The sequence below is a fragment of the Lepus europaeus genome, chromosome 9 (genome assembly GCF_033115175.1).
Source record: "Lepus europaeus isolate LE1 chromosome 9, mLepTim1.pri, whole genome shotgun sequence".
Taxonomy (NCBI): domain Eukaryota; kingdom Metazoa; phylum Chordata; class Mammalia; order Lagomorpha; family Leporidae; genus Lepus; species Lepus europaeus.
The window spans coordinates 71,019,230-71,045,568 of NC_084835.1; the positions used below are offsets into that span (position 1 = coordinate 71,019,230).

The 26,339-nt window shown below is 56.0% G+C and overlaps 1 protein-coding gene across 2 annotated transcripts in view; it reads left to right on the plus strand.

The window, feature by feature from the left end:
• Nucleotides 1-20,845, plus strand: part of CABLES1 (Cdk5 and Abl enzyme substrate 1) — a 103,630-nt gene extending 82,785 nt beyond the window's left edge. For both annotated transcript variants that reach the window (XM_062201456.1, XM_062201459.1), the window contains 6 exons: nucleotides 597-693; nucleotides 1,813-1,969; nucleotides 3,013-3,116; nucleotides 14,400-14,506; nucleotides 17,061-17,268; nucleotides 19,646-20,845. In XM_062201456.1, coding sequence (XP_062057440.1) covers nucleotides 597-693; nucleotides 1,813-1,969; nucleotides 3,013-3,116; nucleotides 14,400-14,506; nucleotides 17,061-17,268; nucleotides 19,646-19,786 — 814 coding nt within the window. In that variant the 3' untranslated portion in view covers nucleotides 19,787-20,845. The remainder of the gene's footprint in view (nucleotides 1-596; nucleotides 694-1,812; nucleotides 1,970-3,012; nucleotides 3,117-14,399; nucleotides 14,507-17,060; nucleotides 17,269-19,645) is intronic.
• Nucleotides 20,846-26,339: the final 5,494 nt, after the last annotated feature.

The following is a 26,339-nucleotide window of genomic DNA, read 5'->3' on the forward strand; positions in this document are numbered from 1 at the left end:
GCCTGGCCTTCTGTCCGCTTGGGTTTCATGTAAGTGTCCGGGGGTGAAACAGGAAGTGCCCAGAGCATCACTGGCAAGGTCAAAGGGCCGCCCCATCTGCCGGGGCCACCTGCTCATTGTGTCAGTCCGCGTGCCATCACTGCAGTACCGCCAAGGAGCTTCTTGGGAAGGCGATGTTTGTTTCTGCTCACGGTTCAGGGTCACAGTTCAGGGTCTGGCACGTTGTGGTGGGTGCAGAGGAACAAGCACGTGGCGATCCAGTGAGCAGAGAGGAGCTTAGGCTGAACTTGAGAACTCAAGCAATAATCAACTTACGCGTCAACCACCCTCCAAGGACACGCACACCCCCAGTGACCTGAGCACCTCCCACCAGACCCATCTCTCGGACGCCACACTTGGCTCAAGTCTCCACTCTTAATCCATCAACCATGAACATTAAGACATCCGAGTTTAAACATCTGAGTTTTGGGGAGACGCGTCCTGCCGTGCCCATGACAGCCATCTCCATCAGTGTGACTGCGGTGTCTCGCGCTGTGAACATCGTGACTCCTTGGGGTGCACACAAAAGCATTTTTCCTTTGGCCTGTCCTCCCCAGGGACTTGAAGCTGGATGGAGGGAAGCCATCAGCAGGTGCCATGAGCTTGAAAGAGATCATTGGTCTTGAAGGTGTGGAGCTGGGTGCTGATGGGAAGGTAAGGCTGCCTGGCTTCCGGCCCCGGCCCCCGGCTCTGTGCCGATACCAACTGAAGGGGCCGAGTCTAGAGCAGGTTTCTGGTTGAGGGCTGCTGCCTGCCCCAGCTTCCCCCATGTGTGCACAGAAATCCACCAGGCTAGGGACTCGAGCAGCAAGGGGGTCATTCCCAGGGTCCGATGGGCATTTCCGTGCCAGCTGATTGAGCAACACTTGGGAGTCTGGCACCCAGGCCTGCACCGGTATTGCAGGAGCGGGTGGTGGGGTTGAGCGTCCATTCACTGAAGCTATCAGAGAGCAGCTCTCTGCTGGGCGGTGCTTTGGCTTCCCGTGGTCCGGAACAGCTGAGAGTCCCTCAGCCCAATGCAGTGACCACCAAGCAACAGGGCCATCACCTTCCTTTCTCATCACCCATGCAGTGAGCCACTAGGCTGATGTCTGAGGCAGGGCAAGGTTGAAAGATGAACTTGACTTTTTTAGTGCTGGGCCAGGCAGTCCTCATACACCCTCTCCAGGCCTGTTCCTGGCAATGATAGAGGCATTTCCCGGTGCACTTGGCTTGCAAGTGAGGCTGCTGGGGTGACAGAAGACTCTCCTTGCCCCCGCCCCCAGAGCAGCCAGCCAGGCACCCCAGCAATGCCATCTCTGATATAGGTGTAGGTCGGTGGAGGCGGGGAAGGCGTTGGAGGTACCTCCCCCATGCAGGTGTAAGGGAATGCGCAAGCATTCCTCTGCAGCCTCTGGCGGAGTAACCCGTGGGAGGCCCCACCCTCATCAGAGACTCCGTGGCCGGTGTGTTCAGGAATTCGGTGCTTGGCAGATGATAAAAAGCGGCTCCCAGCACCCCAGCAGGCTCGATGTAGCACCGCGTCTCAAGCACGCGGTATTTCTGCCACGTCACAGGGAGAGTCGCGTCAAGAGGGACCAATGAAAACAAGGCACAGCCTCAGATTAGTGCAGGTTAGCACGGAGAGGAAAAGTAGCTTCATCTTTCAGATCATGTAGATTTAGCATGGAGAAAGCAGACCGACCTGCCCTTGGGCTGGCGAGCAGGGCTCAGAGTGCCAGCCAGCCGTTGCCTGGCAGTAATCCCCATCCTGTTTTTATCTCCGCCTTTTAGACTGTTTCTTATACCCAATTTCTGTTACCCACAAATGCCTTCGGGGCCCGGAGAAATACCATAGACTCCGCCTCCTCCTTCTCCCAGTTCCGTAACCTGAGCCACCGCAGCCTCTCCCTAGGCCGGGCAAGCAGCACCCAGGGGAGCCTCGACACAGGTAACCTCTGCCCTGCTGGTCTGGGTAGCTTGTGGCGGGAAAGTGCCCCGGTTTGCAGCATGGACGGGGGCTCCCTGTGTGCAGACTGGGGGACAGACAGGCGCCCACGGAGAGTGAGCTCCTCCGGCAGGTGATACAGCTTTGAGGGAAGCCCTGATCCTGGGCTGGGCGGGCTCTGCCAGGCCACAGGCGACCATCTCCCTGGTTAGAGGCCTCAGCGGCCAAGGCCCTGGGTCTCTGCCTGGAGAAGCACCAAGGCCCTGTGCACCAGGCAGAGGTGGTGGCTGCCTTTCCCGCTTTCCTCAGCCACTCCTGCTCCTCTCCTTGCTCCCTCAGTGCTATCCCACATTTGCAGAATGCATTCTTGGTTTGTTTTTTCCCTAATCATTGGTCCCTGAAGTGCAGAATCAGCTGTGAGACCTTCCTTGGAAAGTCCTATGGAAGTGGGGGAGCCAAGCCAGCTGCTGAAAGAAGACTTGGGCACCTCCAGCAGTGCCACTGCAAACCTTTGTACAAATTGGCACAAGGGAGAAAGCTGTGGCGCAAAGCTGTTTCTCCTCTCGGGGAAGGCCCCCCGGGTTCTGTAGCAAGCCCTGTCCCTGTGTTCAGCCACCTCTGGTCATGGACAGCCCCGTGCCTTGTGGCCTCCCTGGTTTGTGCTCACACAGACCCAAGATCCTGCCCAGAAACCTTTGCACCAAGTAGTGCTTCTCAGGTGGCCAGGCTGGAGGCTGGAGGCTCATTGATGTGCAAGTTCAACAAAGGAGCGTTTGCAGGCTCGCTGCACACAGCCCTGTGCTCTCCTGGGTCAGGGAGATGAACTCATCGTTTTCTAAAATGGAAAATATGTCAGAACGGTAAGAATGTGGTGAGCGCGCTTGCAGGGGGACACACATCAGTGGCACGCAGGGCGCTCTGCTGAGGTCAGAGCCAGCCGCCTGATGTTAGGCTGAGCGCCTCTCCTCATTCTCACCGTGCCTCTCCCAGCCGCCTCTCTTTGGAGGGCCCCAGCCCCTAATTATCATTTTGCGTATGATCTTCAGGTAGTGACCTGGGAGACTTTATGGACTATGACCCAAATCTCTTGGATGACCCCCAGTGGCCTTGTGGCAAGCACAAGCGAGTTCTGATCTTTCCTTCGTACATGGTGAGTAGCAGCGGGCGGGTGCTGGGTTTGCTTGCGCCTAGGCCACCCTGGAGTAGTCAGAGCGGGCTTGCTTGTGTCAGTAGGTGGGGGCTGGGGCTGCTTTGGAGACTGGGGGACTTCCTGGCGGAGCTCCGCAGTGTGACTGCTCATGGAAACATGATCACCTGCCCTGTGTCCAAAGGCCGGGTAGCCAGTGTCGGTGAAGGCCACTGATTCAGGTCCAGGGACCCTCCCCTGAGGGGTGGTGATGAGCTTATCTGTCCACAGACCCCACTGGGGGACCACTAGGCCCATCCCTGGGAGCCCCGAGTTCAAGTCCAGCTCTATTTGGAGCTGATCACAGGCCTCCACGTGTGCTCCGAGCAAATGTTTGGCACTGGGCTTGGGGATGACAGAATTATCTCTTGGGAAAGTAAAAGTAGGACACCGTGGGTGTCCGCTGCAGAGCCTTTCCTCGCTGTTTTTATTTCGCGGACTCTTCATGTTTTTCCCTTTGTGTCATTTTGGGCCCTGCTGCTGGCTGACCACCATTTCCCAGCGCCGAGGGCTGCCATTTCAGCCGACCACAGAGAGCCCTGTGGACACTCGGCGGGCAGCTGCACTGGGAGGCAGCAGGGTGGGGGAACATGGTGGGGGAGGGAGGCGGGCAGCGCTGCACTTCCTGCCCGGTTGCCCTCATCTGCCCAGCCTGTGCTGTTCTCGGGACCCCTCCCCTCCCCGGTGGCGGGGTGTGCCAGCCCCTTGTACTTTGCTATGCTCTTGCATCTGCAGTTGCCGGTGTAGGAACCCACCCGAAGGGCACTCAGGGAACCACCAGGCGGGACTCCCCCTTGCCGGTTACTCTCTGCATAGGTCCTCTGGGGATTGGTTCAGAGGTCAGAGGTTGGCCTCACAGGCCACGTGGCAGCGGAAGGAATGGCCAGCGGGGTCCTCCTTCACCACATGTGTCCCCCAGCTCGTAACAGAGCAAAACCACAGGTGCTGATGCGTGCTTTGCCCACTCTGATCTGTTCATTTGGCACATAGTAGGTGTTCAGTAAATGGCCAGGCTCCTTGCTCCTCGTGCTAATGTTAAGGAGAGAATAACGGAAAGGTTGTCACTAAGCATTTTTTAAAGATTTATATTTTGTTTGTTTGAAAGGCAGAGTTAAAGAGAGAGGAAGGGGGAGACAAGAGAGAAATCTGTCTGCTGGTTTATTCCCCAGATGGCTACACTGGCTGCAGCTGGGCCAGACCGAAGTCAGGAGCCAGGAGTTTCCTCCAGGTTGGGCAGGGGCCCAAGCACTTGAGCCATTCTCTGCTGCTGTCCCATTTGCATTAGCAGAGAGCTGGATTGAAACTGGAGCAGCTGGGAATCGAACTGGCACCCATATGAGATGCCGGTACTGCAGGCGGTGGCTTTACCCACTATGCCACAGTGCCGGCCCTACCACAAATCATTCTTGATGTGGTGCCATGCTTTATTTACTAAGGAACTGAGGAAGGTTTTCATGGTTAACAGGAAATGAGGCCTGAGGCTAGACCTCCTGGCTCAAGGCTCCTTTTGTCTAGCCTGGTCATCTCTGAATCCCACACCCCTCAGAAGTCAGCAGAACTGCTGACCTGGGGGCGGGGCATGAAAATTGTGAATAGATTTCTGGGTAACCAGGGCAACCAGAAGGTATGTGCTGTTACTTGTGATTGACTTGGGTGTGGCTCTTCCATGGGTGTGCTGTGTGTGGTCATGACATTGTCCTCCCCTTGGACGGGTGTGGTATCAGATCCAAGTTTCTGTTCTTTGAAATGATCGCAGGCACCGTGAGCTTTGACGTTCTGGGCCACAGTGCCTGTGCGTGTGCAGCTGCACCTGCTTGGACAGCGCGTGCTGTAGCACACTTGCCGAGTCAGCACACGCGTGCTGCCCTCCTCCTTCCTTGCTCCCAAGGGGATCGCGTCTCCTGTCGCCACCCCACCCCCGGCCCTGCAGCCAGTAGTCTGTTCTAGAGAATGACATGGCTCATGAACCCCGTTTCCTGGCAGCTCTGCGTCTCCTGTTCTGGCCACAGAACACCGTACTTTGATACAATGTGGGAAATCCACTTTTTCGTGTTAGTGGGTGGTTGACCATGCATTGCGTGTTGCAGAGAGCCTCAGCCTGCTCCCTGGAAGACCTCCCTCCTGGAAGCAGGTGTGGCTCACAGGGCATTTCTAGCATATTTGCCTTGAAACTTGTGGTCTCGAGGGCCAGGCTTTTTGTTTTTGCTCATTTGCTTCATTTTCCTGTGTTGGGTAACAGGTACAGAATTTGCACATTCAGCAAGGCTCTGTTGCAGCCCTACTGTGTGCCGGGCTGGGTGCTTCCTTATTGGGTGGAGAACTAAGCAATCACATTTTCCACTCCCCTGGTCCTTAGAGTAAGGGGGAGGTCAGACAGCAAACAGGGAGCCCTTTTAATCACTGTGGTCCTGGGAAAGTGGCAGGAGGTGTCTGGGGGGGGAAAGGAGGTTCTAATGGCCAGAGGAAGTGGCATTGAAGGTGAGGTTATGGAGTGAGAAGTGGCTCCCTGGAGTGTGAGAGAGGCTGAGTTATGTGTAAAACTGCCTTTCCAGTGACACAGGCACACGCACAGGCAGGGACGGCTCGGGGAGTGGTGACCCTGACAAACCCAGCCCCGGGGTACACGAGCTGCACCTGTAGTCGGCCTCCAAGAGCTACAGGGTTATTCGAGCCAAGTTGTCAAAGGCCTTCTTTAAAAGGCCCCAGGCACCTATGACCCCCGGGAGGGTGTGGGGAGCTGTACCTGGGACAGAGCCAGCTTGGGTCAGCACATTCCCCAGCCGTTGCTGGCAGGGTGCCAAGCCCCATCCCTGTGAAGCCAGGCTGCGTGCCTCAGGAGCAGTCCTGCGGGTCACAGCCTGGCTCTGTTCGCAGCCCCAGCACTGAGGCCCACTTCCTGGGGTCCTGCTGCCGTGGCCTGTCTGCCTCAGGCCCCCCAGGCAGTCCAGGTTAGGCCCAGCTGGGCCACAGGGCTGACATCGTGGGAGCTGGTGTGCACTGTGTGTGTTGGCGGGGGTGGGGTGGATTGCGGGTTTGAGGTATCTCAGAGGCCTCGGCTAAGCCACACAGCCCTGAGAGCGCCGAGCGGATCCTTCCACCCTTCAGATCCCGCTGCAGCCCAAGGATGTGGGACTGTGCCACCAGGGCACCCGCTAGCAATCCCCAGTGTGATGCAGATGGTGCACGTCAGCCCCCTGGGCGAGCTTCCTCCGGCAGTGGCCCGGCTGTTCCAGCTTCCGTCCAGAACCTCCTATAAATGGCATTCTACGGCGGGGCTTCTTGTTTTTTCTTTGCCCCACTGCTGCTTCTGCACAGTGAGCCTCTGTGAGAGCGGCCAGCAGCCGTGTCTGTGAGCCAGTGGGTGTTTGCTGGGTGCTGTTGGGTGTTCCCCGGTTTATTTCTCCGGTCTGGGCTGGCCCAGGGCGAGGACATTGCAGGTCCTGCTGCCCTGAGTGTTCTCGCCGTTGCTTTTTGGGCATGTGTTTTCCTTTTTCTGGGTAAATTCCTAGAAGTGAGACTTCTAAGTCCTAGAGCCAGAGGTATTTACCAGCCAGACCAGCATCCATGTTTGTTCCAAGTGCAGTGTGAAAAGGCCACTCACTGCTGCCGTTCGGACCTGCTGGCCAGCTGGAAACTTCCAGAAGGGCTCCCTTTTAAAACTGACTTCACTTCCTACTCACCTTTGATGGTTTTAAGCTGCAGGCTGCACCCACTCCTGACCCCTGTGAGATGCTGAACTCAAACAAAACTGCCAGGGTGGGCTCACAAACCACATCACCTGTGCCCCACAAGGCTTGGTCTCCAGGTGTCTAAAAGGTGGCCCTGGAGCCCGGCAGGCAGGAGGCCCCAGGTTGGAGCTGCCACCGCGGCTCCCGACGCAGGCGAGCACCGCTCCGCTCAGGCTGCTGGTTTATCGTCCGAGCCAGGCCACACTCTCCTGCGGTCGTGTTCTCTTCTTTCTTGCCTTCCCCTTTATGGGTGTGGGGAGCAATTAGGAGAAAATAAGCGAGAGAGCTGAGATAGTGCGAACAGAATTAACGTAACCTGGATGGATTCCTGGGCCAGGAGGAACCTCTCACTGCCAGCATCCTCCATGGGGTCTGCTGCATCCTCAGGGGATCCTCTCGGGGATTGATCTGCATGATAAAGCACCTGCTCTTTTATTTGCTTTAATATCAAAAGCTAAGTCCTCAGAGAGAAAGGCCACCTCCCACCCGTGCTGCTCCCCAGAGCTGTGGGACTGTGGCTTAGAACTGAATTTCCAGGATGCTGTGAGATGCTGGCAGTGGGAAGTAGATGACTCACCGTAGGGAGGGGACTGAGCTGTGCCCGCAGTGGGTTATACAGGTGGATCTTAGACTAACACACGTACCTTCTCTTAGAACATGTGTGTGTGTATACACACAGTCTGAAAGGCTCGGGCACTCACCTGCCCTCAGGGTGGGCTTGTCACCACAGCTTGCACCCCTGGCTTCTCCCCTGCACAACCCCTCCCAGGGCCCTGAGGTTTGCACGTGGCTGGAGTGCATTCAGTTCTCTTTGAGTAATGCCGAGTTACCCACACAATTGCTAGGCCTTCCCTGAACTGGAAGGATGCACCTGCAGGTGAACAGGCCTACAGCTTTAGGTGTAAGTGTGAGTGTTCAAATAAAAGGCCTTAGAGTGTTGGGTTTTGTTTTTTTTCCTTTTGGTAACAGCATTATTAGCTATAATTCACCTGCCATACAATTCACCTCTTTAAGGTTTGAGTGGTTTTTAGTATTTTCCCCAAAGTTAGGCAGCCAACCCCACAACCAACTCAGAACATTTTCATCATGCTCAGAAGAAGGTGCCTGCCCTCCGGCCACCCCCTTCACCCCTCACCACCTCACCCTGGGTGACTCGCTGGCTTTCTCTCTGGGTTTGCTTCTCCTGGATGCTCCTTATCAATGAAGTCAGACCATAGGTGGGCTTTGGGTCTGGCTGCTTCTGGGAAGCATGATCCAATCACGGTTTAACCCTGTAGTAACGTGTCAGTATTGAGCTTGGCGTTCTACCCAAGAAGGTACAGCCTCTGCTGCCCTCCCTGTGCCAGAGTTTAGGCAATCACTTCGTGATTTCTGAACATGGCGTTCCAGGCTCCATGCTTAGTTCGTGCTCGGTGGCTGCTGTTTAAAAGTACCCCCGATACTCTGCGGCTGTGTGTGGACCCGGGGCCCTGATCACCCAGTGTCCCATCAAGGGGACGGTGACGCTTCTCCAGCAGGTCCATGGCACCTGGGAAATACTCGACAGGTACCTTTGCATGCCCAGTAAATCCATGTGGTGCCATAAACCTGAGGCTATGAAGCACCTTTCCTTTGTTGCTCTCCATTTGCAAACCCTTGCATTTCAGTGAAGGAAATGGAAGAACCACGCCCCACTCCCCTAAAGGGAGGAAGAGAGAGAATCAGTCCAGGATTAGGGATCTGGAATTGCACGGGTAGTAACAGCAGCAAACGCGACTCCCGGCTACATAGGCCCCTGCTCGTTTTCACTGTGTGCTTGTGATTGGCCTCTAGGGGAAGGGGTGAAACACGTGCCACAGCTGCAGTGCCCGGCTGTTGCTGTTTAGACAGATTTAGTGCAGGGCCAAGCTCTGCGAAGTCCCTGAGCAGGCAAAGCGTCTGCTTCCCCAGTGCCCAGCTGAGCCGGCAACGCACGCCGCATGAGCGCAGCCACGCAGCCTAGCACTCGGAGGAGCTGCCCAGACCCAGCCTTGCACCTTCTTCCCTTTCACAAGCGTGGTGTGGAAACCAAGGCGTGGGGAGGCTGCGCGCCCACATCAGGTCTCCAGCCAGCTCCAGGGACAGGAGTAGCCCCAGGCTGGCCCTGGCTCCCTAGGAAAGCATCTGCCTGTGGGGGTGCAAGACGGGGGAGAGCTCCTAGCCCAGAGAACAGCTGCAGCGGCCACAGCAAGCTCACAGCGTTCCGAGCTGCCGGTAAGCGAGCCTGGCCAGGGGGGCGGGGGGTGGAGGAGGCCCGAGCTCTGCGCCCCTCTGCCGTTGGTTCCGTGAGGATCAGAGCAGCAGCCTGTGGCCTCTGAGCCCCCCTCCCCACGCTGTGCACTAGGAGCACTGGTGGGGTGTGTGTACCCCGCCCTCTCCTGTTGTCCCCCATTCTCACCCTGAGAGGCCTCCACAGCACCCTAGCTGCTGCCATGGGCTGGGCTGGGCCCCAAACTCAATTCCACGGGAGCCCCGTTTCTCCACTGGGTCGAGGCCATATTTGTATATAAGGCAGGGGTGTCCCGGTGTCGCCTCTGCCCCACACTTGGGTAGGCTGTTCCAGCCAGGCAGCTAAGCTGTGGTCAGGTCATCTCCTCCCATCTCAGAAGGGACTCGTGGGCACCTGCTCCCCCGCCCTCCCAACTCTACTTCCTGTCTCAGCTCGGCAGACTCCTCTCTCACCCGTGTCCCTCTGCACAGGCTGTGTTGTGGACAGGCCCCTCCTCCCTGCTGTCCTGCCCCCTGTGCAGCTGGACAGAGAGCCCAGCGCCAGTCACCTCTCACCCCAGCAGCATCCGGGCCATGGGTGTCACCCGTCCGGGAGCCCAGCCCTGCCACGGGCTGTGAGGGGCTCTTCAGCTGGTGAATTCCACGCCTGGAATCAGAAGGCGTTGAATGCCACAGTTGCTCAGACTGTCCCAGACCAGCAAGTGGCCCCCCACCTGTTTAATCAGCACTTTGGCTTATAGTAACATGCACTGGCAAAACCTGGGCGTGGCCTTTCTGTAACTCACTGGGTTCGATGAGCAGATGGGCTCAGACAAGCACAGGTGCAACGTCAAGTTTATTCTCAGACCAGAAAGAACGCGTGCCTGGGGCCCGTTGTCCTGGTCTCCCAGTACCACCCCCTCCACCCACAGCCACCACGGTAGAGGACACTGGCTTTTCAGTGTGACTGGGAGGCCCAGCCACTAAGGGTCCTCACGTGGTGCCCCCCACCCCCAGACAGGGCTGTGCCGAGGAATCGTGGCCCACTGTTCTTCAGAGGGACAGTGAGGCCTGGCGTCCGCTATGGCACCAGCTGGAGGGGTGGCCCTGGGCTCGGGGGTCTGTCCACTACCAAGTCTGGCCTGTGCTAGGAGCGTGTGCACACGGCCCTGCGCGGTTGCCAGCTGTCGCTCCAAGTGCTGCCCCCACCTGACTGAGTGTCCCGGGTGTGTAAGAACAGACTGCAGCTCTCCTGCCCCTCTGCCATCGGCACAAAGCAGACGATGAGGCAGCCAATGCTTTTACAGTTTGCACGGGGCTGCCCAAACACGCGTGGCCAAGCCGGGATTTAAACCCGGGGGTCTGGCTCCTCCCCTCCGAGCCCCAGCTCAGAGACGCAGACTGGAGCAAGGCGGGCAAGCGAGCTGCTGCAGCCAGGGGAGGAAGCAATGCGGAAAGTCCTCCCACAGCCCCGGGCTGCTGCTGTGTGCAGGGCGGGCTGGGCCCTGCCTGCGAGGTGCTAATGGCCTTGAGGTCCAGGGGCTCTGCATCCAGCCTCTGGGCACAGAGGCGGGCGGCACCATGAGGAGCAAGCCACTGTGATGGGCAGGTCTGCGTCCCCAGAACACAGCAAAGTTCTGAGCCCTGCCAGGCGGGCAGGCGAGCTGAGCCATCGGTACTCACGGGTCATTCGAGGCTTCCCTCCTCTCCTCTTCCCATTCTTCCCTCCTCTCCTCTCCAAGTGAGGGTGCAGGATGGTAGCGGCGAGTGCGGTGGGCGAAAGTCAGGTGTTTGTGCATCCCTTAGCACTGGCTCGTGTGAGATAAAAGGATTTGTTGCAGGGTAGGTCCTGATTAGCTTGGTGAATTATCAAGGAGACTGGCTCATCGGCTCACACTTGAGATTTCGGGAGACAGCCTCAAGCCACTCTGCCAAGCGCGGCCTCTCCTGGCCAAGGCTCTGCCTCCTGCAGCTGTGGCTGCCACCAGCGTCAGGACACCACAGCAGGGACCTGCCGCTGCTCCTGCTGTGGTCCCCACCTCAAAGTGGACACCCTGAGGCTGGTGACTGGACCACAAGACTCTGGCCTGTGCCAGCCTGGCTGCTCATGACAGAACATCCCACGGGAAGAGCAGAATTGTATTTGAATCCCAGCTGCAACAGAGTGTGGAATAGGAACTGTGAGTTTCCCACCTCTGTATGGCTAGAGGCCCAAGGAGGAGGGTGGATACCCGAATCATAGAGTTTAAGGAGGGTGCATCAAGGCAGAGCCCCCTGGCGGCCATGGGGCCTAGGGGACAGTCCTGTGGAAGTGGCCCGTGAGCCCAGCCAGGGGCCCATGGCAGCCAGGCACGGAGACTGTGATTGGCACACTCAGCCTGGTCAGAGGTTCAGTGACTGGCCGTGCTGCCCACCTTGCTGGGGCCACCAGCCCAGCTCTTTGCATGGCTGGCTGCTGGCCCAGACTCCTTTGCGAGAGCCCTGCTTAAGGAGCCGTGTTCCATTGCCCCGTCAGTCTGAAAGCAGGGAGGCAGCGAGTGGGTGGGCTGGAAGCAGCCAGCCCGGGACACTAGGATCTCAGAGCTGGCTCTGCCTGCAGCCTGCCCAGGTCCCGGGCAAGCTCCTCGCCTCCCTGAGTCCCTGTGTCCTCGTCCGTAAGATGGGGTGGCTGGGATGCGTTTGAAGACTACTTCCTTGGCGATGGGAGGCTTCTTTCTCGAGAGGTTGTCTTGTACAGGCATCTGTAAGTCAGACCTGAGCAGAGTAGTCATGGTGGCAGCAGGCAGGCACCCAGGCTCCACTCCTGGGCCCTCGGACAGACCGGTCCCCATCTGAAAGTCCCAGCAGCCATGAAGCAGCAGGATCTGCTTCCCTGGGACTCACAGGGCCCAGCCGAGGCAGGCAGTGTCTTGCTTGGGCCTGTTCTCGGCTTTGGTCTGCAGAGGAGCAGCAGCAGGCGGGCTGGAAAGGGGACGGGGAGCATGGGGTGTTCAGGAAACAGGCACTGGCTGGTGGGCCCGCTGGAGGCAGAGCGGATCGCGGCAGCCATGGTCCCTGTCCTACTGCCTCTTTCCTAAATGAAAAAAATCCAGCTCCCTGGCCAACCCAGAGGAGATGTTTGTTAGAGATGTGACTGAGGCGTTCCTAACAGTGGAATGGGAGATAGGTGTTTGACACCTGCATCTCTCATCAGAGCAGACCTGGGTTTGAGTCCCAGCTCCCGCTGATTCTAGCTTCCAGCTGATGTACCCCGGGGGCGCAGCAGTGACAGCTCAAGTAACTGGGTCCCAAGCAGAAAGACATGCCAGCCCGTCCTGGTGGGTAGCCACAGGATGTCACTTTCCCAGTCCTTGGCAGTGAGAGTGGCCGCCAAGCACATGCCCACTCCCTGCCCTGAAGAGCCGAGCGCCCCACATGCATGGGCTCATGTACACGTGTCCACACGGCTGTGTCACCACCTTCCTGCCTCTCCCAAGGCACATCACTGGTGGGCACCAGAACAGGTGTGTCCCAGACCAGGTCAGGGAGCCCCATCCTGATGGGGCCAGAAAGACCACAGAGCAAAGATAGTGTTGCACCTGCTGAGACCTCTTCCACCCCAGTGTTAGAAATGCTGAACAAGTTGAGTGGAATTGTCTGACATCATATAGCTGAGGTTTGGCTGTATTCATCAGGGAAGCAAAGGGGGTGCCGTTAAATATTCATCAGTTTGAACCAGGATGTGTTTTAAAAGATTTGAGAGGCAGAGTACAGACAGAAGGAGATAGAGACAGAGAAATCTTCCATCCATTGGTTCACTCCCCAAATGGCTGCAATGGCCAGAACTGGACCAATCCAAAGCCAGGAGCTAGAAGCTTCTTCCAGAACTCCCACGTGGGTGCCAGGGGCCCAAGCACTTGGGGCATCCTCCATGGCTTTCCCAGGCCATTAGCAGGGAGCTGGATCAGAAGTGGAGCAGCCAGAACTCAAACCAGTACCCACATGGGATACCAGTGCCACAGGCTGAGGCTTAACCTACTACACCACAGCGCCAGCCCCAGCCCCATGCGTCTATTCTTTGCTGTCAGCTGATACCCCAGGGAGCCCATGTGCCTGCCCTAAAATCCGGACACCAAGTGGGTGACACACAGGCATTCAGAGAAAGCCATGGAGCTTTCGAGCCTCGAGGGCAACGTTGGATGTGTCTGCTGGTGGGGAGCCTTCCATGGGGAGCAGTCTTTACAGCAGAAGCTGGGCTGTCTCCTCCCTGGCCTTGCCTACAGTCAATCAGGAGACCCCCAGCACTTGGCAGGTGTGCTCGCGAGGAGGGTGAGACCAGCCTGGTGCAGGGCAGAGGAAGAAGAGGGCCACCATATTCAGGAAGGGCTCAGGGGAGCCAGCCTTGAACACTGCGCAGAATATAGAACAAGGGAGAAGAGGAGGAGACTCAAGTTTCAAGAACTGTTAACCGTAGCTACCATTAGAGGGGTTTACACACAGTGGAATGTCATTCAGCCTTAGAAAGGGACTTCTGGCCCACGCTACCAGGTGGATGAAACTTGAGGACGTGTGCCCAGGGAAGAACACACCCCGATCCCACCGCGGAATCCAGAGCGGTCAGGTTCACAGGAGCAGGGAGAGGGGTGACGGTTGCCAGGGACTGGCGAGGAGCAATGGGGAGTTCTCTAATGCGTCCTGAGTGTCTGGTTTACAAGACAGAGAGTTCTAGAGGCGGCTGGTGGTGATGGTGGCCCTGAGTGTGGACAAACTCAGTGCCACAGAACTGTGCACCGTGAAGTTTATGTGAGATTTATTTTACCACAGTCCTAAGATATTTTTCAAAATCATGGCGTTTATTGAGTGCTTGCTGTATGCCAAGCACTCTGCAGACCGTGTCTCAGGTTGTTCTCAGAACAGCTGGGTGGCATGGGTGCTGTCACAGCTTTGGTTTTCCGCACGTGAACAGCGAGATTTGGGGCCACGTGACTGGCCACCCATGCTGGGCAGCTCGAATGCAGATCTGCGTGGGTCCAAATCCTGCGTCTTTAAGCACTGCAACATCCAAAGGCAGGCAGAAACACAGTGTGAGGTGGACCGCTGGGCTCTGACAGCTGATGGTCTGCAGCCACTTTTTCTCAGGGACCCTCCTGCTGACAGTAGCAGTTGGTTTCCTTGACCTCCAAAAGGCCACGGCCCTGCTGGGGCTCCAAGCTTTCCCCTTGGTGGCTGGTTTTATAAGCTGCCCACCCGTTGCACGTCATCATGACCTAGGACTCTTATCTAAAAGTGCCCCGTGTTGCCCGCTCTGTTACAGACCACAGTCATCGACTACGTGAAGCCCTCAGATCTTAAAAAGGACATGAACGAGACCTTCAAGGAGAAGTTTCCGCACATTAAGCTGACGCTCAGCAAGATAAGGAGGTATGGGAGGCTCCACAGGCCCCTGCCCTTTCCCTGAAGGCCCACCCCACATGCATTTGGCTCCTACTGTGTACCGTGGCTCTGGGGACGTGAATCCCAGTCATGTCCAGCAGAAAGAGACCCTCCTGGGGCTGGTTGGCTCATGCCCAGATGTGGAGGGAGAGGGAGCACCCCGGGGGAACAGGACAGAAGCCAGGCCCTGCTGCCCCGTTGACATGGGTCTGGGGACAGTGCTCCAGTGAGAGAATCACTTTGTGCCTTCCACAGCTCACTAGTTCAGTAAGATCTGTGTTACAGAAACCTTGGGGAGAACAGGTGACATTCAGGTCTCTGTTTTCTCAAATGTGGGCAAGGCAGAAAAGCAGGGGTGGCATTTGGCACAGCAAATGGGTCACTGCCTGGGATGCTCACATATTAGAGTCCCAGCCCCTCCACTTCCAATCCAGCTTCCTGCTAACGCACCCCAGGAGGCAGCAGATGGCTCAATGGCTTGAGTCCCTGCCTCCCACATGGGAGACCCAAGTTGAGTTCCAGGCTCCTGGCTTCGGCCTGTCCTAGCCCTGGTTGTTGGGGACATTTGGGGAGTGAACCAGCAGATGGAAAACCTCTCTCTCCCTCCCTCCCTCCCTCCCTCCTAAATAAAATGAAAAAAAATTTTAAGCAGAAGAGAACTAGAATCGGGGCGTGAGATAATTTTACCCACAATCATCTTCCCAGAGGTGGCAACCAAGCCTCATGTTTGAGCAGCCAGAGTCACCAAAGCAGAGTCGGGCTCATGTTTCCTCTGCAGCCAATTAGATCCACTTTGTGGGAACCCACAGCTGTCCCCACCAAGCCAGAAGGGAGCCAACTTGTGTTGTTGTGATGTACAGTGAATGATGGCAAAATGTATGTGTGCACACGCCACACTAGTATGTGCCATTTCCACCAGTGTGTATCCTAGCACTGATTTGATTACTGCTCTCCCAAGACAGAATCAAAAAATTTAGGAAAAATTAAGTATTCACACTTTGTCCATTTGCTGGGCAGCTTTCCTAAGGACATTGGTTGCTATGCTCTCACCCAAACTACTCTGCTTAATGAGTATAATTGATCATTGGCAGAGCTTACACCAAATGCCTAATTAATTTTTTAAAGATTTATTTGAAAGAATTGCAGAGAGGAGGAGGGACAGAAATCCTCAATGACCAGGGCTGGGCCAGGCCAAAGCCAGGAGCCAGGAGCTTCCTCCAGGTCTCCCACTTGGGTACAGGGGCCCAGGGACCTGGGAGCCTTCCCAGGCATACCAGTAGGGAGCTGGATCGGCTATAGAGCAGCTGGGACCCGAACAGATGCAGGTGCCATAGGTGGTGCTAAAAACACTGTCACAGCATCGGCCCTCTAATGCATTTTTTAAAGATTTATTTGAAAGAGTTACACAGAGAAAGGAGGAAAGGCAGAGAGAGAGAGGTCTTCCATCCGCTGGTTCACTCTCCAATTGGCCTCGATGGCTGGAGCTGTGCCAATCTGAAGCCAAGAGCTTCTTCTGGGTCTCCCACGTGGGTGCATGGGCCCAAGGACTTAGGCCATCTTCTACTGCTTTCCCAGGCCATAGCAGAGGGCTAGGTCAGAAGTAGAACAGCCAGGTCTTGAACCAGTGCACATATAGGATGCTGGCACTACAGACGGCGGCTTTACCCGCTACACCACAGTGCCGGCCCTGCCCTAATTGATTTTTTTTTTTTTGGACAGGCAGAGTGGACAGTAAGAGAGAGACAGAGAGAAAGGTCTTCCTTTTTGCCGTTGGTTCACCCTCCAATGGCCGCCACGGTAGGCGCGCTGATCCGATGGCAGGAGCCAGGTGCTTCTCCTGGTCTCCCATGGGGTGCAGGGCCCAAGGACTTGGGCCATCCTCCACTGCACTCCCTGGCCACAGCAGAGAGCTGGCCTGGAAGAGGGGCAACCGGGACAGGATCAGTGCCCCGACCGGGACTAGAACCTGGTGTGCGGGTGCCGCAAGGCGGAGGATTAGCCTAGTGAGCTGCGGCGCCGGCCGGCCCTAATTGATTTTTAAAAGCATCTTTCTGGAGCGATTGGGAGTAGAGCTATCTCACGTTAAAGATGGGCACAGTTTCATGGTTGAGGTTCCTTTCTACTTTATTACAGCTGTTATTGGAGAGAGAGATCCCATCTGGTGGTTTACTCCCTAAATGCCTGCAATTGGCAGGGCTGGGTCAGGCTTGAGGCCAGGATCCTGAGACTCAATCCCAAGTACTTGAGCCATCACCGATGCCTCCCAGACATCCACCTGCATTGCCTGGGGTCCTATTCGCTGGGGCCCTGGCTGGGCACCCTCCTGCCTGGAGGAGGTGATGGTGGCAGCACAGTCTGGGGTGAGGGAAAAAAGCAAACAAGCTCTGCACAGCTGCACCGGCACGTAACGTACCTCACTCCCAGGGAGTCTACCCTCTTCCGCGTCACCCTCTGGGAAGAAGGGGAGCAGATATGCGCGGGGTGGAGGAGTCCTTCTCCCGAGTTCCCGGATGACAAATGCTTCCTTGCTGTGTCTCCCCAGTCTGAAGCGTGAGATGCGGAAGCTTGCCCAGGAGGACTGCGGCTTCGAGGAGCCCACGGTGGCCATGGCCTTTGTCTACTTTGAGAAGCTCGCCCTCAGGGGGAAGTTGAACAAGCAAAACCGGAAGCTGTGCGCAGGAGCCTGTGTGCTGTTAGCCGCCAAGATTGGGAGTGACCTCAAAAAACATGAAGTCAAGCATTTGATTGACGTGAGTGGCCTAGGTCCTGACAGCTCATGCCGGCCAGGGTCCTGCTCTCTGGAGGACCCTGCTTGGTGAGCCCGCCCGGCAGGGTTCTGACCCACCCTGGGGAATGGCGATGAGCACCGTGTGTCGTAACTTCCTGCGGCAGGCGTCAGATCCCCTGTCTTGGGCTGTCTTAGAACACGGTGCTGATCCAGTCTGGAAAGACCAGGCCATACATGTCCATTTTCAGATATGGCGAGGGGTGGAGTCATTCTCAAACCATAGAAGCTGCTTTAACGCAAGAAGCCCGTGGGCAGTGCGACCCAGGGGCAGTCTGCCGCCTTGGTTGCCTCCTCTTTGGAGAAGGGCCTGGGTTTGATGGGGGTGACACCTGCCTTGCATTTAAAGAGGAGCCCCATCAAGGCAAGGAAACCCTAGTTTCCTGGACAGAAACAGGAAAAACCATTTTATAAAACAGTGTTGTAAACACTGGTTTGCTTAAGGGGACTTCATACAATCAGGAGACAGATGCCATTGAGAAGGTGGTTTGTTACTGCTCCCAAGAGAAGGAGCATCCGACCTCGTGCTGCTCCAACAGAATCCAGCTTAATCTGCAGAAAATCCTTTCTCAGTGCTGCAGGCCAGGAAGAACCAGGTCAAGGTACCAGGCACTTCGCTTGCTGGCAGGTGCCCGCCTCCCTGCCTGCAGATGTCATCTTGCTGTATCCGGAATCGTGAGAGAGAGAGAGCAAGTTCTTGAGTCTCTGCTCTACCACCAGGGCTCCACACTCATGACCTCCTCCCAAGCCTAATTGTTCCCAAGGCCTTCCCCGGGGCGTAGGGCATCAGCACAGGGATTTTGTGGGGTCCCATTCAGTCCACTGGAATGGGAGTGCCGGGCCATGCAGGCACACGGCAGCTCTGATCAGGAGACAGAAGGGGAGGCTGGGTGTGGGCAGCAGCCCTTTTTTGGGTTCTACAGGAAGGAGCAGATGACCCAGGTTTCGGAGTACTTGGTCTTTTTTTTTAGCAGGCTCTGGGGCACAGAGGCTGTCGCTAGTGGTCTGGGCCCTGGTCCTGCGGGGATTAGGGCAAGTCAAGAATGGCCTGAAGTCTGAGAGCCCAAGGGGAAGGTGGTTTTGGGCTGCGGATTGGCTGGTTTGCATTTGTTCACTGTGGAGGAATTGGCTAACCCCAGGAGGGCCCGTCACACTAGATCATCAAGGCCCCAAGATGTCAAAGCATCAGAAAGACTTGGTTAGTACACTAGCCCCTGCACCTCACTCTTTATAGAAGGGAGTGGAGCATCCTCGGATGTTGGTATCCAAGGGGGATCCTGGAGCCAATCTCCCATGATACCTAGAGGCAACTGTGGTGAAACTTGTGATATTATGCCTAGTTAATCACAGGTGAGTAATTCCCACACAGCAAAAGCAGATAGTATTGGTGCCGAATGGCACAGTGACGGTTTGACCAGCCGTTTTTCAGTAGCAGTAAGCCTTATGGAAGATCCCAGCCCAGCTGTCATCTGCAAAACCAAGGCCTTCTCCACCCTCCCCTCGCCCTGCTGTCCTCTGTTCTAGCCCCCACACAGCTGCAGACAGGAGCGAGCCGCTGGGCACTCAGCCCCGCTGAGATGCACGCTAACTGTGAGACCCTCTCCAGGACTCGGGCCCTGTGCCTAAGATGAAAGCACCGAACTGCGTGTGATCCACTCTCCCCGCTCAGAGCTGCCGCGCGGGTTGTCCCTGGGGCCAGTCAGTGACCGGCTGCATTTTCAGTCCTACCTCTGAGCCCACACAGCTCGGCTGCAGCGCCCCAGCTGGAGTTACAGTGAGGTTTGCGTCTCGGCACTGCCGATCCCTGCCTGTGTGACAGTTTGATCTCTAGGAGATCTAGGTTTTTCCACCATAAAATGGAGATCGTTGTTGACATCAGCCTTGTGAGATAATCAAGAGGATTCAATGTGAGGTGTGTGCAGCTCGGGCAGACTGACAGCAGAAAGCATCAGCCCTGTGCTCATCACAGGTGCTATGACTGCAATAGGCGAGTCCCTTCCAAAACGGAATGGATTGCCACCATGGTGGCATTGGGAGGTGGGGCCCTTAAGAGCTCTCTGTCATGGCACTAGGCGAGTTATCTCAAGGTCATGGTGTTGCCAAGCGGGTCCCCCTGGTGTCCTGAGACCCTCACCAGACACGGCTGCCTGGCCTCCAGAGCCGCTCTTTGTCGGTGCCCCAGCCTCGCTGTCCTGGTCCAGCAACAGAAACCAGACTAAGACCATGGGTTTCTCCACCAGCGCTCGCTGGCGGAGGGACGGAGAACTTGCACTTGGAGGGAGCCTCTGATTTGTTCATGGCCAGACTAACCTGGTTTTTGGTTTTCTTTGATTTGGTTGCAGAAACTGGAAGAGAAATTCCGGCTGAATAGGCGGGAGCTGATTGCCTTTGAATTCCCGGTGTTAGTGGCCTTGGAATTTGCACTTCACTTGCCAGAGCACGAGGTCATGCCACACTACAGACGCTTGATCCAGAGCCCCTAGCACAGGCCCAGGGAGGGCCGGGGACGGTTGCCCCTGAGCTCCGTGGAGCTGCCCTTACTACTGGAAATGCAAAAAAAATGGAACCCACAGTACCAACCTGCTTCCTCTCGACATGTTTGCACGGAGAAGCAGAACCGGAAACTGTCCAGGGAGACTGCCATCTGGCTGGCCCAGAGGAGCCGCGCACTGCTCACTACCCAGAGCAGAGGAAGAGGTCTGTGCTGGGGACAGCAGAGGCCCAGCCAGGTGTTACCTGGGCAGGCACACGTACACACACACATCTTGAGAGTGGTCGGGGGCTTCTCTCCAGACTGTTCCAACATGGAGTGGATCGGGAAGAATCTGCAGGACTGGGGAAGCTTTGAAAAAGAGACCCTCCCTGAGTAAAAAAACGGTGCCAAGCTATCTTTGTATCAGCCGTCGGAAGCGCACTTTCCGCAGGGCGTGTGGAGTCCGAGAGAAGCTGCAGCAGGCCACTCGCTCAGAGCCAGCCCCGCCCTTCAGAGGCCAGGCTGACCCTCAGCGGTCATTGCTAGACGATTTCTGGAGAATCGGCGCTCGGTACCAGATTTCCCACATCCTCGGCCCTCAGAAAATGACACTGTTTACTGCTCCTACCACCAATGGGACAGAGACACCTGCTGGGTGTGGGGCGTGGCACCCGCACGCGCTCTGCCGTGCTCCGTGGGGTGGGGTGGGTTCCTGTGCTCTATGTTAGAGTGCATAAGAAGCACATTTCTTGTGCTACATATCTGCATATATAAATAGAGAAGAGTGTTTTATAAAAGTCACGTGCATGACAGGGCTCTGAGGCTCTTGCCAGCGGGGACAAACACTTCGAACTGAGGTTGGGTTGACGACGAAGGCAGCGACTCTGGTCATTTCCACGCGCACAGGGCTGTGCTTTCTCTTGAACCGACACTTTCTGGGATGACCCGTCCTGAGGCCCACAGCGCATCAGCACCTCGTAGGCACAACACAGAGGTGCCAGCTGGGGTTGCCTTTCTGAAGAAAGCCTGTGGCTATGTAAAAAGAATTAAAACCTTTCCTTGTTTTCTATGTGTGTGTGTGTGTGTGTGCGTGCGCGCACGCGCGGGCAGTACCTCTCATCCATCACCTTGGCCTTCCCTTGCTAATTCCTCTGCCTCCGCCCTCCCCAGATGCCACGCATAGTTTCCAAGGGGGCCACAGATTCCAAGCTGCTTTCCTTAGTGGAGCAGGAGTCCACCAGGCCCAGGGCATGGAGAATTCAGCAGCAGCTGGGGAGGGGGCGGGGGGGGGGGGGCTTGGCTGCTCCAGAGGCTTAGATTTAACCGAGTTGAGTCCAAGTATTTTGGTAGCGAATTTGCTTGGCTGGAATCATTTGTACAATGGTGATTTTGATGTGACAATAAGATTAACGCAGTATCTGTGGCTGATCAAAAGTTAGATCAGGGGCAAGCGCTTTGGCACAGCGGGTTAAAGCCCTGGCCTGCAGCACTGGCATCCCATATGGGCGCTAGTTCAAGTCCTGGCTGCTCCACTTCTGATCCAGCTCTCTGCTATGGTCTGGGAAAGCAGTGGAAGATGGCCCAAGTCCTCGGGCCCCTGCACCTACTTGGGAGACCAGGAAGAAGCTCCTGGCTTCCAATCAGCTCAGTTCTGGCCATTTGAAGCCACTCTGGAGTGAACCAGTGGGTGGAAGATCTCTAACTCTGCCTTTCAAATAAATAAAACAAATCCTTTTAAAAAAGCTAGATCAGCTAATATTTAAGACACCGACTGTCGACAAAGCAAATGTTTTACAGATTTATTATGTATTTGAAAGAGTGACAGAGCAAGCTTCCATCTGCTGGTTCACTTCCTGAATAGCCGCTATTGCCAGGAATGCCATCCTGCTCTCCCACCTGGGTGGCAGTGGCCCAAATACTTCACCCATCGTCCATTTCTCTCCCAGGCATGTTAGCAAGAAGTTAAATTGGAAGCAGAGCAGCCGGAACTTAAACTGGTGCTCCGCTGTGGGATGCCAACGTTGCAGGCAGTAACTCAACCCACTGTACCACAATGCTAGCCCCATAAATCAAAATTTTTAAGTCTCCATCTCCTGAACTACAAAAGCTCTTCACCTCCCTCTCGGTGTACAGCCCCTGCAACCTGGCACTCAGCCCGCCCAGCTCCCTGGGCAGTGCTGCAGATGGAGCACCTTGCCGAGCTGTGGCCCAGTTGTGTCTAGAAATGGCCTAGTAAGCTCCCCCCACGACCCCTTGCGTCCAGCCTCCTGCCAGGTTCTGGGCTTCTGATGGAGGCCCACACAGGCAGCCAACCCAGGCTTGGAAGGGAAGCCCGAGCCCTGCCCATGTCTTAAAATCAGGCTAATCTTGGATTTGGGGTGATGGTTTTTTTTTTTTTTTTTTTTTTTTTTTTTTTTTAGCATTTATGAGATGGATTCAAGAAGGTTGTTGGCCCATTGCTTTTCAAAGCCTCATTTTAGTTATGGGCTGCTTTGGCCTGTGGATATGCCGAGCGAGGAGTCTTGTTGGTTTGGACTTAGTTGGGGTGGGTAGGAGGACGGCATATGGTCAGATCCCCTTCTGCGTGTCCATCCCATGAGCTCTTTCTGGAGGCAAAGGGAGAGGAGACGGAGGATGAAGGGCTTAGGGTGAGGGGGTGCAGGTCACGCCCAGCACCGCCCTGGTGACACAGAACATTCCAGGACACTTCCCCAGCCTTGGGCTTTGGCAAGGCGTCAAGGAGGAAGCCCAAGCCTGTGCGGCCAGAAGGCTACTCAGCAAACTGGTTCTAGAAGATTCTGAGGCTTTGCTCTCTGACCTCCACCCCTTTTCCAGCCCTGCGCCTTCTTAGCACGGCCGTTCTCCTCATGCACAAAATATTGCCCAACCGCTGCTCTCGGGACCACACCAGCTGGTTCTGCCCGACCCCATCTCCTCAGAGCTGGCCTGGAGGCCCGGGGCCCCCTCCCCCATCCTCCCCATCAGGCGAGAGCCGCAGCCCAACAAGCAGGAAACTTGGTGCCTCCGCGTGGGGGAGGAAGTGGGGGACTGGCGCAGAGCCCAGCTGTACACCCGGCAGGGCTGGCTCCGCCCCCTCTGTACCTGCTGCCCTGGGGGCTGAGCGCCGGCCAGTGCAGCCGCACCAAGAAGTCAGCCCTCTCCGCAGTGATAAACCTGTGTGAGAACAGGAAACCCACACGGAACGCACGCGCACTTCGTTTTCCTGAGCTTTCTGCTCTGACCCTGACCGGGACGGCCGCTGACTCCACAAATCACTCTGCACCACACAGGCCTGCCCCGGCGACTGGCCGCGGCGGAGGTTCCTTCCTGTCCCCCTCTGCCCCCAGCAGCAAACCCAACTGCAGCGCCGGCTCCTGGCTCTCTTATCTCTCCCTCTGGCGCTTCCGGTCCAGGGCTTCCGGCTCAGGGCTAACCGGCAGGTCCTCTGCGCTCCACCAGCCCTGGCTGCCTCAGATAACTCATCAGAACCTGAACCCGAAGTCCTCTTTGCCCCCTTGCAGGCTGCAGATGGCGGGGGGAGGGGGGGGGGAGAGGCTGGCGCCCGAAGCCACTAGGAGCCAGGTTACTCCAGGTCACAGGACACCTGGGCTGTGAGCTGACCACGGTAGGCAAAGTCCCTCGGGGTGAGGGGCTTGCGGGGGCAGGGGCAGCCTGAGGTCGCCCCCTGGTTAAGGACCGTGCTGGCTGGCCGGTGGGGAAGTGCTGAGAGCCAGAGAAAAGGGAGTCAGCGCCCAGAGTCATATTTCAGCCCCAACTCACAGAAAATGGCTTCTAGGAATACAGTCTCGGGCCGAACGGAGGTAAAACGCTATTTAAAAAAAAAAGAAAAAAAAATAAAAAACAGATGAAGGGAATGGTCTGTTTATCACCTACACACACACAAGGGCTAGGGATGCAATTCAGAATAGGAGGGAAGCTACCCAAGTGGCCACCGCCCTATAAACCCCCAGTCAGAATCCTAGAAGCTCCACAGGGTCTGCAGGCACAGGCCTGGCCCCCAACTCTGCCATCTTACTCCTCAGGGGGGGCGCGGGTGGGAGCCGCTTCTTGCAAGGGCAGGACCTGCATCAAGTTGGAGAGGCATAGGACAAAAAGGCATCTTTAAAAAGGTACCACTTGCGGTCGGGGCTGTGGCATAGCGGGTAAACCCGCTGCCTGCAGTGCCACCATCCCATATGGGCATCAGTTCGAGTCCTGGCTGCTCCACTTCCGACCCAGCTCTCTATGGCCTGGGAAAGCAATAGAAGAGGTGGAAGATCTGTCTCTCCCTCTCTGTCACTCTGCCTTTCAAGTAAATAATTCTTAAGGGAAAAAAAAAAAAAAAGCCAGCCCCTCGCTGTGGAGTCATCTTGGTGTCTATTGACCCAGGATGCACAGGCCTGGAAAGATTTGTGTGGGACTAAGCTGGGGCTAATCTGCAGGTGCCACGCCGCCCCAGGCACGGAGCTGGGTGACCTCAACAAGTGCTCGTTCAGGCTGCTGCTCAGATGCCACCTGTATCCCAGATTCTCTGGGGCTCAGGGTCAGAATCACAATGGGGGAGTCAGGGCCAGCACTGGGGGTGCTGGGGCAGGAGCTGCCCAGCCATAGCCTTGGGGCCATCGCGGAGGAGCAGACATCCGGTTTGCCTGCACTGATGGTGAGGGCCACCTAGCATTTATTAAATAAATGCATCTTACACTGGGTTCTGTGGGTTTCCAAGTGTTGGAGAGAGACCAGTGGGGTTGAGGAAAGGTGCCGTCTCCAGTGCTTGGTAGGAAAACGGATAGGGGTGAAATCTAGCACTTTTACTAGGGCTCCTGGATGGGTTGGGAGAAGCCAGAGACGTGAGCTTTGACAGGGAGATAAGCCCTTGTTCAACAAGGGGTTAGAGCTTGGGAGGTCATCAAATTCACCCAGCAGGTGCCCCTGTGTTGGGTTCAGAAGCACACACTCCTGTTTAACCTGTTAGGTTAGGATTCTGTGCCCATTCTGTGGAAACTGAGGCTCTGAAACAGTGTTACATTCCCAATATACACAGCTTTAAGCGACTGAGACTCAAACCCAGTTCCATGTGACTGAACCAGTTGTCCTGCCTCTAGCTTGGGTCAGAACAGAGGCATTAAGAAGGTGGAAAGGAGGGGAGAAGCCCCAGGCGTGTGTTCTGTAACCCAGGCCCCAGCCCCAACTAAGCGACCCTGCTACCCCCAGGGGTCTCACCACCCACCCCTTCTGAAACAGTCCAACCACTGAGCCCCCTTCGCTCACGTCCATCTTACACACCATCAAGTGCCCACCACGACCCTGCCCTGCACACCCAGTTGGCAGAGTAGGAAATTGTCTTGTCAAGCATGGACCACATAGGGTTGTCTGCTCTTCCAAAATGTCTTTGGAAGCTAGGGGAAGTTCCCAAAAGCATCAGAATCGCCACACAGGAAAGTTTCAGAAGTTATAAGCCTCTCCCCACCCCCATCCCCCAAAAAGGCAGCTTAGCCACAGTGAACCTGTCCCTGAAGCAACCCACCAGGGCGCTGGTTGGTATCCAGCTGCAGTTGCTCTCCTGGGCATGCTCTCAGAACCTTGGGGGTTCTTAGGAGGAGCCTCAGAGCTGGAGCTGATCATTAAAAAGGACTAGAGGGAAAGCCCAGGGTTCCGGTGGGGAGGGTGGAGGGCAGGTTCTGCCAGAGCTACCAATGATAAATTAGTTTGTAATTTTGTTGTTTAGAGTTTGTAAAGTTTGTTGGCAGCTGCTCCAAGGGAGCTCCAAGGCAGTGACCCTAGGAGAGGCAGGCACAGGAGGGAGAGAAAAGGGTCCAGAGCCCAGCGGCTTGTAGGGCCTAAAGCAAGCCCTGCCTGCTGAGGGATCATAAGAACTCCCATCAGAGGAGTCCCAGGAGATGGAATGAGACCTCCCTTGCAATGAACCCCTGGACCAGGGCCTGGCATACAGTAGGTGCTCAATAAGTAGAAACTATTAAGATTACATGTTGAGTATCCTTAATCAAAAAATATGGGGAGGCTGGCACTGTGGCATAGTGGGTAAAGCCGCTGCCTGAAGTGCTGGCATCCCATATGGATGCTGGGTCAAGTCATGGCTGCTCCACTTTTGATTCAGCTCCCTGATAATGTGCCAGGGAAATCAGTGGAAGATGGCCCAAGTCTTTGGGCCCCTGCACCCACGTGGGAGAACTGGAAGAAGCTCCAGGCTCCTAGCTTCAAATCGGCTCAGCTCTAGCTGTTACAGCCATTTAGGGAGTGAGCCAGCAGATGGAAGACTGACTCTCCCTCCCTGCCTCTCTGTAACTCTTTCAAATAAATGAATCTTAAAAGCAATGCACAGGACCAGAACTGTTTTAAGATTCTTTTCAGATTTCAGAATACTTTCAAGTATATCACAAGATATCTTGGAGATGGACCCAAGTCCAAATAAGGTATCTATTCATGTTCCACATACACCTTTACACACAGCCTGAAGGAAATTCTACACAATATTTTTAGTACACTTGTACTTTTTCATTTTTACTATTTTATTTAAAAGGCTGAGAGGAAGACAGTGACAGAGA